At 41.4% G+C, this 18,542-nt stretch overlaps 1 protein-coding gene across 1 annotated transcript in view; it reads right to left on the reverse strand.

The window, feature by feature from the left end:
* Positions 1–15,948, reverse strand: part of LOC118211621 (basement membrane-specific heparan sulfate proteoglycan core protein-like) — a 108,738-nt gene extending 92,790 nt beyond the window's left edge. Inside the window, exon 1 of the mRNA XM_035388968.1 lies at positions 15,541–15,948. Coding sequence (XP_035244859.1) covers positions 15,541–15,615 — 75 coding nt within the window. The 5' untranslated portion in view covers positions 15,616–15,948. The remainder of the gene's footprint in view (positions 1–15,540) is intronic.
* Positions 15,949–18,542: the final 2,594 nt, after the last annotated feature.

Genomic DNA, 18,542 nt, shown 5'->3' on the forward strand with positions numbered 1-18,542 from the left:
ATTATGATATAGGACATAAGCAAAAAAAAATAAGCAATCATGGGAAAAGAAGGAAGAAATATATGACTCCAAACTGAAATTATAAAAATTATAAAGGCACGATGATAGCAAGAAACGAAAGAATGTAATAATTCTGCACCATGTCTTGGAGGAGGAAAGCAGGTGGACATTAATTATATGACTCCAAAAAGAGCAGAGAAACATTCAGCCAATGTCTTAACTATACTCTCTGTAGAACGCAGGCCTTTGTGGAGTAACCTCTCACTGTATCTATGTTCTCAAAACCAAGGGGTTCGAAACCTATAACATACAGGCGATTGTGAACAGTAGAGGCCCAGGAAACAGTGAGACTCCTGTGGGCTCCTTGACACTTGGGGTTATTCCACGAGCGAGAACACAAGGCATAAAGACTTTCCTCAGAGTCTCCAAATGTAAAACTGACATAGATCCAACCGAGAGTTACTCAGCAAATTTTAAATAGACACATTTATAAATATTTGGTACATCCACTTTTGGAGAAAAAAAAAAAAGTAAATAAAAATAAGTAAATAATAATTTCTTTTCATTTTTTTCCCCCTGTAAGTCTAGAATAAACTTATTGACAGTAAGTTTAGGCTACAGCCCTCTCTGACCTTGGAGCGCTCACAGGTCATGGGTGTTGTGACAAAGCTGACGGGAATCCAGGCATGTCACATGACATTCTAAAAAACAACTCGCTTCACACAGAGAGAGACAAGAGTATACATTAGATTATCTCCTACCGCCACCATTCCGCAACATGAGACAGAGCATTTGAGCCTGAACTCTGAATGTTTTTTTTCCTGTCCCTGAAGCTGCTGGGAAAACAGCACATCTGCACCTGAAAAACACCTGAACGGCAACCTGAAACTGCACTTCTTTCAGAAAATAAAAGCCAGGGGAAACGCTTGAACGTATTTCTCAAATGTTTATCAATTTGTGCATGATAATATTTATAGAGTAAGGTTGCCGTCCTATGCAAAAGTATGCACACTGCTGTTCTGATTTCTCTGACATGTCCTATATTTTTTTCATGGACTATACGATGTCATGTATGTTGACACAACACAGACAAAATGCCACAATGTAGTGATTCGAGTAATATTTTTAATGTGGACTTTTATACACACGAAACTGATTTTATACACACGAAACTGCAAGTGTGCGTCATTAAGTTTCTGTTAAATTGTTATAGGAATCCAATTATACGCTGTGTCACAATGTCTTAGAAATACTGGCCTGCTTCCATAAATACTGACATGCAAATGAAAGCCCACACAAATACTGGCCAGGCTTGTGATATACCAGCTGGGTGGCAACCATAACCGCAAGACCAATTCTTGTCACTGGCGCAGTGAAAAGTAATACTTTAAGGAGATATCAGCATTTATTTCAGTGCACACACCTGGCAAGGCCGGATAAACGTTTTACCTCACACAACCAACATCCTTCACCTGCCAAAAATAAACACAAACCCTACTACGAGGAAAAAGGGAAAGGGCGATTATCTTTTTAATGCAAAAGGCACACGGCGCACTGCACTAATGACCTCTAATTCCTGCATCAGGAAATCGATGCTGGACAGCCTGCACGAGCTTAGGGCCTGACCACGCATTGTTTAAATCTGTCAGGATGTTAGGTCTGCAAATCACCTCTCCCAAGTCCTAATTTCAGTCTTCCTTAAAAAACGCTCATTTTGGAAATGAGGCGGCCCCAAAGGGGGGGGGGGGGTCTCGTGAAAGCAGGTGACCCGGGAGTTGAGGTCAGTGAAGTCCCAGAATGAAAGCCAGCTTCCCATGAAAAAAACGCCATTGGTTAATGACTTCCTCTAGACCCGGCCTCATTTTTAACACTGACTTTCCCTCCATTCCACTCTCAGTATGCCCTCAGTGTTTTCACCTTGGGACAGCTGTTCTCCAGCAGTGTGCAGGAATGCCTAACATCGATGGGTTGACGTGTTCAGGTCTCCGGATGATGGGCAGTCATGAGTTAGGTTTCCCAGTTACACACACTGCTGAGATGCATGGCTGTATGAACTAGGCAATGTGTGAAGCCCACAGCCTGTAGCTGCTCTTTGGACAAACACGTTAAACACCCAAAACCTGAACCATGCGATACAGTCAGTCTCAAAGACCATCTCCATATCAGAAGGGACACTTGAGATTAATCAACAACATCTGTTTGCTAGAGTAAGGACCTGTCGCACTACACAGGAAGTTAGGGGTTTAACACACACATTGCTCATTGGCAGCAGATGTGAAGGTGCCCTGTCACACAGCAATGCATGGTAAATACAGGCAGGCAGGTAACAGAGAGATGAAAGAGCTGTGCTGACCAGCAGCACCATCCTGTTAGCTAGACATCCCTAATGGAGCCTTTGGCCACTCATCAGGAGAGAGGTAAAGAGAAGCTACCGTGTATAGAGAGTTATTACTGTAGCTCCACCTTTCTACTGCAGCATATAAGGACAGCTCTTGTCAAAGGGTCTCTAGTGTTTTTTTTATAAATTACTATCGACAAGAAGCGATCCTAATAGTGAAATCAAAATTCTGACTTTTGAGGTAGATCCTGAGGTAGATCCTCACCATCCTCATCATCATCACCACCATAAACTATATGTCCAGAGAAAGGCTCATCATTACAAAACATACACATACTGATGCCTTTTTTTTCCACATTACATTATGGTTATTTTTATGTTAGGAACAAATATCTGTTTGTACATGTCTATATTACTAGGCAGTGTGCACGGACTTCCCCATTCTTAGGCATCTCTAAAACGCACCACCGCCCATGTAGGGGTAGTCTGCTGCAACGGCACCGTATGGAGGGGTTAGGGGACTGACAGGGGCCCCCCAAAAAATTTGCAGCAATCGTAATTGTAAGTGGAAATTGTGCAGGGACAAGGGTGGCCTGGGGTGGTGGCGCCCAATGTAAGGTCTTATCGCAGGGCCCAAAATCCCTGGCGCTGGTGCTGCCCCCCCCCGGGGTGCCTGGCACTGCACTATCTTGCGCTCGCCTGGCACTGCACTGTCTTGCGCTCGCTTCCTTGACACGAGGCCAGAGGTGGGACGGTGCCAGGAGGGGAGTCGCGCTGCCTGGGTTTCTGAGACACATCGAACTACGGGCTGATGCAACTATGAAAACTCACAGCCTCTCAGTCTAGCCTGCCTTTAAAAAAAAAAAAAAAAAGCAGACACCCAAAGCCCCTGTCTATTATCTACCCAAATCCTATCTATGCAACCACTTCCATTAAGTTTAGAAAGACCCTCTGAATCTGAGCCAATGAGTCTGAAGAGGCTACACAGTGGAATGGTAAATGACAGCACAGCCATTTGGTTGGGCATTATGCAGGGGAACCTCCTGCTATCTGCTGAAACACCCGGACCTCGATGTTCTGAGTTTCAGATCACCTTCCCCCAGGAACACCAAAAAGTTTTGTCCAGGTTTAGGAAGGCTGTTTCGAAAGAGGAATGGAAGAGATCTGAGAACGAGGCATCACAGGTTTGAGCGGCTGCTTTTCGGTGTTAAGCCAAAATGTCTGAGTCAAGTGCTATCTGGGTATCACATACCCGGGCTGCAATACTAACGATGTCTGGGTTGTTTTGAGGAGCTGAGATTCTCCATTCGAGGGCATGATAGCACATGTCTTTAGCTGTTAGCGCACAGGCACTCTGAATCTCACAGCTTCTTTGAAGCACCTTTTGAGGATCTGAAAGAGGGAGAAATAAAGCCAGGCCTCCAGATTTCTCTGACAGTGACAGAGGACATGGCTTTCTTTGAGCTGAACGGTAAAAGAAAAGCTTTGATAACCATACATTACCACTTATTGCAAAAAGTGTCTGTGACTCACACACGGCAGGCAATCAGGCCCACCAGCTGGGGTACAGGCGAGCGCCGCACTCTGTGGTCAAAACCTTCAGTCAAGTCGCTAAATCATGTTAACAGAACGCTACCTTCCACTCTGTAATCCAGCCAGTGGTGAATGTGGTTTCAACAGAAAGCCACCCCCCCACCCCCCCAAACACAAAGCACAGGGTGAATCTGACATCCTGCGGCTTTCTCTTTCTCTGCACGTCTGTAACTGCACTTGTCATTAGTCTGTAACAAGTTGGCACAGTTTTACCGTACATTAAAAAAATTCCTGTGGTTTTTGAATCTACCTCCCCACCAAAAAAAAAACACTGTTTCAAAGTCTCTCACTCACTCTCTCTCTCTCTTTATGAGAATAAAATGAAACGACTAAATACTAAACTCTAATCGATCTAAAGTGATCCATTTCAAAAGTAGGTTGAACTAGTGCCAGCGAATGCATCTATTCCTACTGTACATATTTGGGGCAGCACACATCAGCGATATTTACCTCCCGAAAACAGTGGAGATGAGGCCTCGGTTGGGAGCTGCAGGGTGACAGTCGAGCTCCACCTCTGCGTCCATTGTGAGGCGAGAGTGGAGAGGTAATGACACACTGCCGTGTTATTTTTGAAATCCACAGCCATTTCTCCTCCGCCTCAACAACAACAACAATAACAACAACAACACTGTAAAGCATGAGTAAATCTCACATTTCCATATCAACATAAATACTAAACTCTAATCGATGTAAAGTGATCCGTAAAGTGTAATGTAATGTAATGTAATGTAACATACTCCTAAGCAAAATTTAGGGCATCAGATTTGCAGCAGCATAAGCTAAATATCTGATTTTAAAAGTGCTGAGATATTCCATAACTGGTACACACATGGAATGGTGAACAGTAGCCCTATGTATCCTGCACACCCATGTGCAGGGCTGAAGCTAAGTAGGTGTGGGCTTGGTTAGTACTTGGCTGGGGGACCTCCTGGGAAAACTATGCTGCAGCCGGAAATTGAACCAGTAAGAGGTGATCTTCCCCTCCGGTCAAAAATGCCCAAGTGCAGTGCTAAGGACACTGTGCTGTAGGATTTTGGGTGAGTTGTTAAACCAAAAAGGTCCAAACTCATGATGTGTCATTTAAGATCCCATGATGCTATATACAAAGAGTAGGGGGCTCCCTGCTGTCCTGGCTAAATTCTCCACTCCCAGTTTACATGGCTAAAATCATTCTCTCCACATCAGTGATGTGTGGTCAGTGTTCGGGTGCAAAATGGCTGCCGTGCATCACCCAGGTGGGGGTTGAGGAGAGTTTCCCCCTCATCACCGTAAAAGCACTTTTGAGTGTCAGAAAAGCACAATATAAATGCAAGCCATCATCAGCTGAAACCCAGAGAAATGTACCGACTGAAATGCATTTCATAAATCAAACAGTGAACAGACAGCTATGGTCCACTGTGCTTTAATTAAGCAGTTCCTTTTCATAAATCTGTAGACTACAGATACACCGCCCCTCTCTCCTCCTCTACACTTCAGGAAAGCAAATGGCATGCCAGCTTTAGGGCCCTGGGCTCCGTAGCGGTGATGTCTGGAAACCATTTTGTAAACACATGTAAAGTTTTAATAGCTGGAAGGCTTTAGTGTAACAGTTTTGATCTACAAAGCCACCACACCCCTGACAGGATCCTGATTTTTTTTATCCGGGATTCACATGTTCAGATTTCCACGCATTCTCTGTTGCCGCTTTCTTACTTTAAAATATTTACCACAATAAAACAAAGTTGTTGTATTGAAACAGTGAGATCATTTAGTTGGACTTATGTTTCCTTCCTTCAGTAAACCTCTGGATAAAATATGTGTATGAAGTCTCTGAGCAGCTTGGGTCAGTAAGGGACTTGCCATGAGATCGGCTGGGCTATGTAACTTTGGCTATGATTTGCTCCCATAGACTAACAGCTGTCCTCAGTGAGAACTATCAGAAAGTGGTCTCTCTCTGTGTGGCCTGTATATATATATATACATATATATATACACACACATATATATTTATACAGTATATTATTTATACAGTATATTATATTTAGTGATTTTTTCTCCCCACAAATAATCAGTCACAGCTGCCCTACATATGAGAATGTCCACAGAAGTACATTTTTGGACATCTGAAGGTACAGACCTGCATGTATCGTGGTTGGATCAAAAACCAGCAAGTGGGCTTTGAACTCTGAAGTTGCAGCTTTGACTCTCGAGTGTGGCACTGCTGTTGCATGCTTGCAGAGGGCGCTTATTCTGAATTACTCAACTAAATAACCGGCTGTATAAAAGGATTGTATGCATTTTAAAACAATACTCTAAAAAGCCCATGTCACTTTGTCACAGGATAATAGTTTGCACGCTGCCCCCCAGGAATTAACTAATGCCCCTGCTGTCAATGCACAGACATCACCATGGACATCTAACCCATACATGCCTGTAACCTTGCTCAAGTGTGTCCCTGAAGAATTCCAACCCTGAATTGGATTCCACACTCCAGCCCTCGGCTCACAAGTCTGCATTCCTAACCACTACTCTGCATTGCTGCTCATATCAAAAGCACAAGGTGCTGACCAGCACCTTCTGGGGTGGCAGACCAGACAGGAAAAGCCTTGGAGCTGATTTACGAAATATGAAAGGACAGGAAAAGCACCATACGGCTCATTCCTTTCAAAGGCAGGCAAATCTTTGCCCAAACAGGGCGAGATAAGACTCGGGCTGAATTAGCTCTGCTGACAGAACCGTACGGGGAGGCTCCCAACCAATCACGGCCCAGCCTGCCTCACCTGGAGCCCCACACGAGACACAGTCTCACTTCCTGTCTCCCAGGAAGAAGAGGAGGGGACGAGGAAAGATGGGCAAAGGCCTCTCGGGAGAGAAAATGGAGGAATCCTGAAGGCGAGCCGTTGACGTGTGAATACAGAGCGGGGTCCCCAGGGGGGCCTCGCACCCCGTGAGCCTCTGCAGGCCCTGAGGGGGGGTGTAAAGGAGAGCTGGAGGGGGGGTGGGCTCAATTGGGGGGTCAAACACCGTATTGCACACCGTACACTGTACTTGGCACACATACGTTTTTTCTTTTTTTTTTTTTTGGACAAAAAAATTAAAAAGCGAATAAATACAAAACCGGGATAGTACATAATAAGCATACGACCAAAGAAAGTAGCCAAGAACTACAGTGAGTAAGAAAGGTAAGGGAGACAAGAATAAAAGAAGGAAGAACAGTAAGGAATGAAGGGAAAGGTGATGTAAGGTTTGGCAGTCATTCAGAGACAGGACAGTAGGCCTAGATATCAAGGTAGAACACTAGCATGGTTCACAAATTAGCTTCAAAAATGATACGACTGCTTCCATCCACCAGATAGACAGTCATATTAGTTTTCACCCTAACACGCACCTTCATTCCTTGTTTTGACACAGCAGTCCACTCAAATGAGTTTAACCTGATTACAAAGGCAGTTGACTTTGGGTGGATCTGAGTTTGGCGCATACATACATTTTTTTCGAGCTAATTTTTAAACTTTATTTGCATTAGAAAGATAAGCAGGTACGCATAATCCCCATGCAAAAAATAAAGGTGTTTCCAGAAGCTGCTGGATCTGCTCTTGCAGTGAAGTGAAATTAGCCAACGGCTACAAAATTCCTTTCTCCTGCCTGCCTGCTTTTCTGAAAGTCAATGGTTTAATAACAGCTCAGAGAGTATTCTCCAACTTATTAGGGGGGGGAAGGAAAGCTCTGTGAAAATTGGTACTCTTTATCTGGGTACTGGCCAAAACCTGCATGAGAGACAGACAGAGCTTTGGGCGAAAGGGAGCATATACCTGACCGTCTTTGGGGTGTTACCCGCACAGGTTTGGATAGCTGGGAGACAATGAGCAGCCTGGTTGCTTAAAATCTACGACAAGTAGCTAGATACAGATGGAAAATTAGCTGACAAGTCTTGGCACGCTAATCATGTTTTCCAACAGCACACAGGATGTGTTACGGCAAAAAGCTACCAAAAGTAGCCTACTGCACAATGCAGAAAACATGGAATGCATGAAAAGACCAGCAGGGCAATGCTTGGCTGTCTGAACTATGCATATGCATACACTTTGGTGTGTTTGTGAGGATGTAAAGAATCTGTGATTTGACTGAAGGCAAACAACAGGGTGGCAAAAAGTTGAAAAGACCACCAGTTTAGCATACCAATGCATCCCCAGCTGGGCACTGGTAACAGGCAGAAACAATTTGCCCCCCATCTTAACCCCGTGCCCTTCTGCGACTCCACAGTGACCTGCTTTGTATACCTAACACACAGATAGGACACACTGCAGTAATGGAGGCCAAAGTTCAAAGTAATAAAAAACTAAACCTGGTGGCTTTTTTTTTTTTTTTTTTTTTTTTACTTCAAGGACCAATGGAAATCTCATCCTACTTATTAAGCCTACTTCATTTGTTTTAGCAAGATTTTATGCAACTTAAAAAAAACAGTAAATAATGCCTTTTAAGAACTTTTTTTTCAAGCCATGTGTTAATGGTGATTCATAGATCATTAGATGCATTTAATTATTATTTACTAAGATGGGCAATTAGCCATATCTCAAATGTAAAGCGCTATGAGTGTTCTAGCGCAAAATGTCCATCGTGCATCACCCAAGCAGGAGAAACACATCGGTGGGGATTGAGGTGCGTTTCTCCACTTCTTTATTATTATTATGATTATTATTTATAATAATAGTAGCAGTAGTAATACTAATAGTAATAATAATAACCCATATGTATTTGTATACAGCATTTCCTGAATAGTAGGTGAAATACTCTTCTTTAGGTATTGTACCTGTACATAAGTGCTTGGGTGAATCAGTCTACATCAGACTGATCTACATCAGACTCTAACACCACCCTTCTGCCCAAACAGTGCAAGAAATGCTCAGAACTTCCTACTCAGGTTGCTATGGTTACATAGGTGATAAGTGACTGGATTGGCAGTGGGAATCCCAACCAAGTAGCCTAGCCCCATTTGAGTGAGTGTGTGTTTGCGTGTGTATGGGTGGGTGGGTGTGTGTGTTTGTGTGTGGGTGTGTGTATGTGTGTGCGTGTGTGTATGTGTGCGTGTGTGGGTGTGTGTTTGAGTATGGGTGGGTGGGTGTGTGTATATGCATGTACGTGTGTGTGTGTGTGTGTGTGTGTGAGAGAGAGAGAGAAACAGAGGAGCAGCTGTATTTAGGCTCTCTCCATGCATCAGAGGTTATAAAAATTAAAATGCCAATAGATTGAAAGAGTGGTGACAATAGATCCTGATGTGAGCTACAACCCTGTTCCCTCCTGGCAGCGTAGGGCAGCTAAAGCAGGTGACCTCAAAAAGACCCCTTTTCAGTTCAATATGCCAGAACAATGGACTGTCATGAGCGCTGACCTCAAATTCTGTGCAACCTCTGGAAATGTAAATACAGATGAAGATTAAATAAAAGCACTTTTTTAAGGTTAAACTATTACTGAAGGTCACGCCATACCGGATGCTAACATGTCAGTTACATATGGACTCACAAGATGAATGGAGTGTTATTTACAGATAACGAAGGCTAATGCACACATAAAAACATACACAGACAGACAACACGCATGCACACTCACACGCATGCCCACACCACTCATTCCAGGCACAGAATCAGGCTGCACTCCCCAAATGAGCAACATAATTGTAATTTAAAATGTAATAATTTATCAGACGCTTTCAGTCAAAGCGACATCAAAAAGTACATTTCAAATGTTAAGTAAACACCACAAGACCTAATGTAACGGGGGAACCCTGCGCTCTTTCTAGGACACTTGCTATGCTTTTTAAACGATCGGTTTTTAACTGTGTATATGCTAATAGTAGCGGTCGTTTGGCCCGAGCACGACGCTTTCATAAATGTAGTGCGCACCATTTATGTTTGGCAGTTTGTCAACTAAAACACATTCGCTACTGTACATCGGCTCACCACCATAATGTACTACAAATAACTTAAACATCTGGTTTCAAACATTAAATAGATTTATTTTAGTATACTATGTTCAATAAATGCAATGTTAGGAGTTGCTACTAACCGCTGTTTATTCGTTTGTTCCATGTTCAAACTGGAATGACGTGCCCGAATGTCACGATTCTGTGCAATTTTATTGGAAGCGCTGGAGAAGAAGAATTGGCTATTTTAGACAGGGGGATACCGTAGAGTGTAGTCGGCAATATTTTCTCGTACCCAATTCGATATGTGATTATTAGATATAAAGCCGCAACTAATTAATATATGTATAATAATTTCTATGTGTGGAAATATACTGTAATTTCTTCTGAGATAATTGAATATTGTATGGAAATGGTATAGTCCGAATAATGCATAATATATAAGCAGGTCATTTTCCATCAGTTGAGTGGTTGGCAGTAGGTGGGTCTAATTGAATGGGTATAATTGATGTGCTGATTCTTCTGTTTTGTATATGTATATAAATGTTTGTATAATAGTTGAGGGCACTTTTGTAAAGAAAACACCCCACTTGGGTTACACAAGTTAGTCTCATCTCCAAAGTTCACTGTAAAATCCACCGACCGACCATCAATCAATCAATCAAATTTTATTTGTATAGCTCATTTTACAGCAGTTGTCACAATACGCTTTACAGACAACCCTGGCCTAAACCCCCACAGGAGCAAGCCTAAGGCAACAGTGGCAAGGATAAACTCCCTGTGGCAGATGGGAAGAAATCTCGGAAGGAACCAGGCTCAAGGGGGAAACCCATCCTCCTCTGGTCGGCTCAGGGTGTTGATTGGTGACCAACATGTCAGTCAGTCCGTGACCATGCAAATGCAGACAGTTCAATATATGACGCTTCCCGAATAGCATTACTGTTAATATGCATAACTCATACTAAGCTAGCTGGCACACCGAAAATTACAAGGGCATGAAAACATTTCTATACACCGAATGCCCAGCTCTCATTTGAAATGCCTGCAGATTTTTCAGCCACAGAACATGAGGTCTCAGTACCTTGTGAGTCTTTAAGACATGTACAGGTAGCTGTTCTTAAAAAAGTACATTTCTGGTCTGAAGGCACCAGATTCTCCTCAGACAAAACAGGTCAACTCCCTGGCTTCTACAATCAGGTCCACCTATGACCCTTCCTCTACACACAGGGTCATGACCTCAGCCACCCATTTGACTCCCTGTACACATCAGACGGGTTATAAATTACATTTTGGACACCTGTTTACATTTGGATTATTAGCAGGCAAGTCAGAGGCTCATTGATATTTGAAAAAACTCCTAAATTAAATGAAATCTCCTGTATGGAAGGTCTTTCCAAATCCTTTCAAAGAGGGAAAACTTTTTTTGTGGACGAGGAACCATTCTTTTCATTTAAGTTCTAAACAATTAAATCATCACCCTGAACAAACTGTCCGTTGTTTCTACATGAAAAGTAGCTGTTTTCAGTGTTTTTTTCTAGGCCCACAGAAAAAGTTTCAGAATTCTCAACATGTCATCAAAAAGATCCCACTGAAATATTTAGTTCATCTTTAAATATCACATAAAGCTGTGGAATTTGTCCCCACTTTTGCCGTTGCTAAACCTGTATGACCAACGAACAAGAATACACCCGATCACAAAATAAGCATGATGAACTCAACTCCGTGACTACATCACACTCAATAAATATCAGAAAGTGACCTTGAGGACCCATAATACAGATATGACATAATATACCACAAGAACTATTATGTTGCTTGATAAATGGCTAATATAACACAAAAATTAACATCATCATCTACCACTGTTGCCATCAACAGCGTAACCATTCAATATCTGTGCCTTCTAAATTGTAAATCCGCAGGTATCCACTCAAATGCTACATATAAATCACAATGCCACTTTTGAGTGGTTTATGGGATGTGTAAGATGAAGCACAACACAAATCATGTCCTATACATCGGAATTTTCCCAAATTATGCACAAGGGACACAAGGAAACCCTGTTTTTGCTATAAGTAGTTACGGTATGTTTTTTGCTATAAGTAGCTATGGTAAGCGAGAACATGCGTTCATGTCGTTCTGTGATTCTGATTAACACAGAAACCGTGTGTGGCTTGTCATTTCCCAACTCACAGTACTTATCACTCAAAAGTGATTTTACCTGTCAATCAATCAATCAATCAATCAACCAGCCAAGCAATCAATCAATTTGGTGTGCATAAATATGGTTTACTATAGAGATAAGCTCAATTATCAGCTGATAAGATGCTGAAAATAGCCATTTCCCCCTGGAGCAAAAATAAACACTCACAGGGTACCTAGGACTGTGCTTAGGAAGAACCGCTGTGCATAAGCTGTTGAAATATGAGCGGTGAAAAACCTGTGTGGCAAGACGTCGTTTGAACTAAGTAAACAAAAGCCGCGTTTCCACCGCAGGAACTATACCCCGGAACTAGGAACCTTTTGAGGAACTCAGTGCGTTTCCACCGCAGGAACTAGGGTCTAAATTTAGTTCTGGGGGCTTTGTTTTACCCCCCAAAACGTTCCTGCTCGGGGGGTAGTACTTTCCGAAAGTACAGGAACCTTTTGGGTGGAGCTTGCAGCGCTGAACATTTCTGATTGGTCGAGTACTCGTAGCATTTGTGTTGTATTTATTTTCCGCCATTACCCGCCATGTTTGAAAATATGCAGCGGCAAACTTATTTATTTTCATAATAACTTCAAATCAAACTTATGCGGCGCAGTAGCCTACTTTTGGTTATAGCCTGTCAACGTCTTGGAATTATAACGTGTGCTCTTCTGTTCTTTTCTTGCTTTAGTATTCGTTTTATAAAATGCTAAGCATTCGTGCTGGGACAGCATATTACGTAGGCTACCGAAACATTCAAACGGATTAATTCGGTTGCTGAATATTTTCTTCCGGATTTTCTTTGTTAGCCCGTTGTAATTGACTCAAAACGTTTGATACAGTTATGTGAGGTATGCGGTAGTTCTGCATAATTAACATTGGTGATACAGTACAAGCAAACTGGAAATCACCTTCCGCACTTTTTATCCGGGTAAAATAACAGGTTAATTCTAGTAATCTTCCCTTTAGCTTTTTCAGACTGTCGTAATTTTACTCAATTTTACTGCCATTTTTCAATTCCACGAAAAGACCAGGAAGACTATGGACTCATTTATGGTGCATGGTTCGCATCTGGAGGGCACATTTCGCTGCTCGGCTAGCAATAACTTCGAAGGAAAGCAAACGGTGGCTGTACCACTACTAATTTACATTTTCACGCAAGTCCGAGTTTTCGTTCTATTCTTGTCATTGTGCGATTAGCCTATATGGAATTGACGACGAGAAAGTAATAAAACAGCAAATTGTTTACAACGTGTGCATGTTTTCTGCTGTTAATGAATGTGTTTGAGAGGATATATGAAAATCAATAAATACAAAAGTAACCATATATAGTCATTGTTGGTAACCCGTTGTATATAGCTAAGTGGAATAAACCCCTCCGGGCTGTCCCGGTTATTAGAAAATAATGTAGGCTACTTCGGTGGTAGTATGGGGTTACAGAAGAAATCATATGACAGATGGACCGACGACAACGTCAGTGGGCTAATTTGCCTAATCTTCGCGGTACTTTAGACCCCGGTGGAAACGCAGACAACCATTGGCTGAAGGAACCTTTTAGTTCCTAAAGTAGTTCCTGGGACTGAAAGTTCCGGGTAATTTTGGTGGAAACGCGGCTAAAGAAACTTTTAGGGTAAGGGGCCGGGGTCTACCAGCAGACAGGCTTGGGAGATTTGTTTATTACCGTTTGGTTACACTCAAATCAAACTGCTGGTGGAACAAAATCAAAGCAGCCAATTTCAGACTCAGTAAACTCACACTGCCATCATCAGATCCATGCGCTAAATGAATTCAGGGAAGGAAAAAGTAAAAACAACAAGAAATGCAAAACCAAGGTAGAAAGAAAACATTGGCTTTTAAAATCACAATGTATACATGCACTTATTAGTGTTCTGACGTAAAATGTGTGAGTTTATGTCCATTAAATGGGAAACGCATTTTGTCATCTTTCAGGTTGTAATAGAATCATCATCACGTTTTTTGACAAACGGCTTTAGTTTTCACGCGCTAAACATAATTTTGTTTGTCCCTGTTCTTGGCCCCCGTGTAATTCGTCCTCCTCTGGTACAGCTTCGATCTCCTGATATCTTTAAGTCAGCTGACATCCCAAATACCATTAACGAACTTCAGTTTACCGCTCCGAACAAATGCAATGATTTAGGTCATATATGGTATCCATTCTTGTGAATGATGAACGCATTTCCATAACCTGCAATCACACAACCAAGTGTGAATCGATCTATTCCATCATCTACATTTCATATAATCAAACTGGTCATTCAATTATTTTTACTGAAAATATGCAAGGCATAACATTTCACATACGATCAGACTTTCCTCTAATTCTGAGCAAGCATACATAATTTATCAGCAATCGATAAAACTGATTGCGGTTATCACTGGCGACTAGGAAAGTTAATTCATTTGATTAATGATTTTAATAATTCGGATTGCCAAGAATTTCCATTCACGATAGGATAATTTAGCAAATCAATCTGGGCAATGAGACATATATTACGACCTTAACTATATTCATTTTCGTAGCCTACAGGTACACTTGTCGGAACATGAACTGGTTTATAAACGCTTCATTGCCAAGCATCTTTATGCAGCCTTTGTCTCTCCGAGCAGTGGGACTACTGACAGCAGTCGCCATTCGTAGTGTGTATGGATAGCCTACCTACGGTCGTCATAATTCAATTAACATGGACATTCAACTTCGAGACAATTTCAAAGTGGGAAAGATTACTTTACGTGCATCAAATTAAACTGGAATCATGTCGGATGCTAGTCAACAAATAAGATATTTATTTAATGCCAAACATTTGTTGACCAAAAAAAACAAAACAAAAACAAAACAAAAAACAACAACAACAGCAACAACAACAAAAACCTCTAGTGTGACAACTTCAAATGTACACAAGTGCATCCTTAAAATGACACAGAGCGCAATATGCTGCAGCAGGCTACTTAAAACGTGTGAACCCGGAGTGCACCCAAGGCTAACTGAGGTTTCCAAAGACTAGACGTGAATATGCATATCGATGCTCCCCATACAGTAGCTCTAACTGTAGCGTGTGAGAATGGAACATTGTTCATGGAGTCTTAAGCATCGACGTGTTTACAAACATATGTCTTTTCAGAAACATGTAGTTGAAGCACACTGAGAAAGATATACAGGGAATGAGTCGTTTGTTTATGTGAACAAAATAAATCAATCCGAGTGTACTCGAACACCACATTTCCCACTGTTAAGAAATATGTTTTGAATACCTGGGGGAAATTTTTTTACATGGCACAACCTGTTAGCACATCGCTGAAGGATAATGCTACCTGGCTATCTATATTCTTCTATCTGTGAAATAAAGTTCGCGACTTTAGTACATCTTTGTGTTCACAGCTAGTGAGAAAGGAATGGTTCATACATTCTTAGTTCAATGGGTTGCATAGCCCATGCCAAGTGATAGTCTCCGTCAATTTCAGTTAAAGCGTACTTGCGAATATGATAAATAAATGTTCACTTACATTTATCAGATTCAGTATTAAAACTGAAAAGATGACAAGTCCGAAGAATCTATGGAGAGCTATCCGCGTCTCCATTCTTTTCTCAACCCAGCAAAAACTTCAGACGCTGGGTGAAAAAAAAGGTGAAAAATCAATTTCCCTCGCTCCTTATCACTCGGCAAAATGATCTCGTGCACTTTCTGACTGAAGCCCTGCAATAGTCTCTTCGCCCCACGCCAGGCGGGGACTTCATCAACTTCCCCCACGGGTCTCCTTGTGTCCTTGAAAAACAAAATAAAGTTGAATATTATACATTAAAGAGTTTTAACAGGAAATCCCTGCTTCCAACTGACGTGCTTTCATCTTCAAGCCGCTACATTGTCAGCGTCGGTGAAAACTTCAGTTCCACTGGGATACACGAATCCACTGTCCAAGGTAAAACGTGGAATGGAATTCTGTTGTCTCGGGAAGCGCGTTTTACGGGGACCTTGAATTCCCTCGATGGTGAAAACTTGACGCCACCGAACGCAGCTCCAATTATTAATTTCTTAAAGATGATCACAATTAAAAAAATATATTAGTGTTTTTTGAAAACACATTTTAACTGTATTACTTTGAAAAGTTTAAATAGTTCTTATAGGGTAAACTAATTACTTTTCGCTATTAAAAACAACATACATAAACATAAACACAATTAAAACAAACTTTTGTCATTTAGATGCTTTACAGGCTAAAATCGGGAGCGAGACGTGATGCTCAGAATGTTATAGATTGTGATCAAACAAAGCCAATACCCAAATTACGTGTTCTTCACAGCATGTCTCATTACCACAGCAATACTTTTTTTTTTTTTTTTTGCAAATCATTTATAAGTATTCATTGCTGCCAGGTCAGACCATTTCCCATATGTCAAGCAACATAATATATAACGCTCACATTTTACAATAGCATTTTCCCTGACGTGTTATGTAATCTTTCATAAAACTTTGCATTGCGGATGAGTGATTTGTGAAGCTTACTACACGTTTCTACACGTCAGTGAAGGTGACTTTAATTTAGAATGCATAAATAATTGTAGATGTTACCGATTTTGACAGGCACTAAATCCAACAGTCATATAGTGGATATGGTCAACATCAAAGGCAAATGGCGGAGATAACTTGAATTTCGATTAGAATGTAACGAAAGTGGGGTTTAACGGCCAGCTTCCCTCATGCTGAAAATCAACAAGTTGATTGTTTAGGAACGTCATTGCCCCCTGGTGGACGTTATTGAAAACTTTTTTTACATGCACTTTGCCTTTTTAAAATTTATTTTACGTAGAGACATCTGCAGTTTGTGTGGCTTATGTCATCCCAAAATTCATGAACTAAGCTGAAAAAGTAATTACGAAAATTGGTAAGTAATCACGTATGTTTATGTTGTTCTGTGTACATAATAATGTAACTCATGAGGTCTAAAGGAGCATTCGGTAGATTAGTTCACAGTAGAATGTTTCATATAGGGACACGAGGACAGCCTGAGGCTGTCACGCATGCACTTATCAAGAAATGTAGCTAAAACGTCAGATCTCGTAAACATTAGGGATAACGAAGTAATTAAGGCCAGACGTTGGCAGGAAAACCAGAAACAGATACGGCCCTTATTGGCCACTTCTGCTCTATTCTGACCTTGGTATCCTATCTCCAAGGTCTGGGCATCTGATAAACTTATTTTTTATTTTTAAAAAAGTTCTTTTATTTATAGATCACTTTTCAAGCAAAAACGCAAAGTGCTTTACAAAATATCAAACTATTTAAAAACGTGTATAAGAAAACATGAAATAACTGATGCTTCAATTTTTTAATTTAGCAGGTAACACAGTAAATAAATATAAAATATAACTAATACTGATATGAAAATAAAATTTAAAAAAATACAAAAAGATTTGTCTGCATTTATAAGCTATTTTGTAACAATGTGCCTTTTCAAGGGAGTGACGTGAGAGAACTTAGGAAGGTTGAAGACAAGTTGGGCAGCAGCATTCTGGATCATCTGTAGAGGCTGTATGGCACAGGCTGGCAGGCTTGCAAGGAGGGAGTTATAATAATGTAGATGGGAGATTACCATAGCCTGGACAAGCAGCTGGGTGAAACACATGGTCAGGTATGGTCGAATCCTCCTGATGTTGAACAGGAGGAATCTGCAGGACTGTAATGTCGACTTGGTGTGCTCTTTGAGTTCCAGTTGGTCAACGAGGACCACGCCCAGGCCCTTTACAGAGTGAGAGGCAGTCACTGTGGTGCCATCAACAGTGATTGAGAGCTCCCGTAGTAGGGAGGTCTTGTAAGGGATGAACAGCAGCTTGGTCTTGTTGAGGTTGAGCTTCAAGTGATGCCTGACCATCCAAGTTGACATGTCAGCCAGGCAGGCAGATACTCTCTCTCTGGCCTGTATGGCAGAGGGAGGGAAAGGGCCTTTCGTTTTCAACCAAGACCGTGGAACAGCCAACAACACTCCATCTGAAGACCTAAGAGAGCGATTGATCTTGTCACACACATACATATGCAAACACACACTCATGCAGGAGAAGTCATATGCATACAGACAGATTTATTTGAAGCTTAATTCCTGAACATTTTCAAAAGATAAAAGATGTGACACATAGTATAAACAATAGTGAACATAGGCAACTCACAATCACATACATGCACTCTTGTGCCTGCACAATGTCGGAGTCCAATATTTCCTCTGTGGATGAGTTTGCCTTTATAACCCCCCCCCCCCCCCCCCCACCTCTAAAATTGTGACAAGCCAAAGTCATGGTAGACAAAGAAGTACAGTATTAGTTTTTAAAAAACCCTTTGATGCATGCCACTGAAATGAATTAACTGGGAGTATTTTCCACATTGTTCAGATATGCTTCATTCCACTCTCCCACTTATGTAATGTTAATGGCTTAATTTGTTTCTGTGGGGAATCCCTATAACATAACACCATCAATTGAACTATTAATTGTCACCACCTCTGTTTATCAAAGGCAT

The sequence above is a fragment of the Anguilla anguilla genome, chromosome 13 (genome assembly GCF_013347855.1).
Source record: "Anguilla anguilla isolate fAngAng1 chromosome 13, fAngAng1.pri, whole genome shotgun sequence".
NCBI classification, from domain to species: Eukaryota; Metazoa; Chordata; class Actinopteri; order Anguilliformes; family Anguillidae; genus Anguilla; species Anguilla anguilla.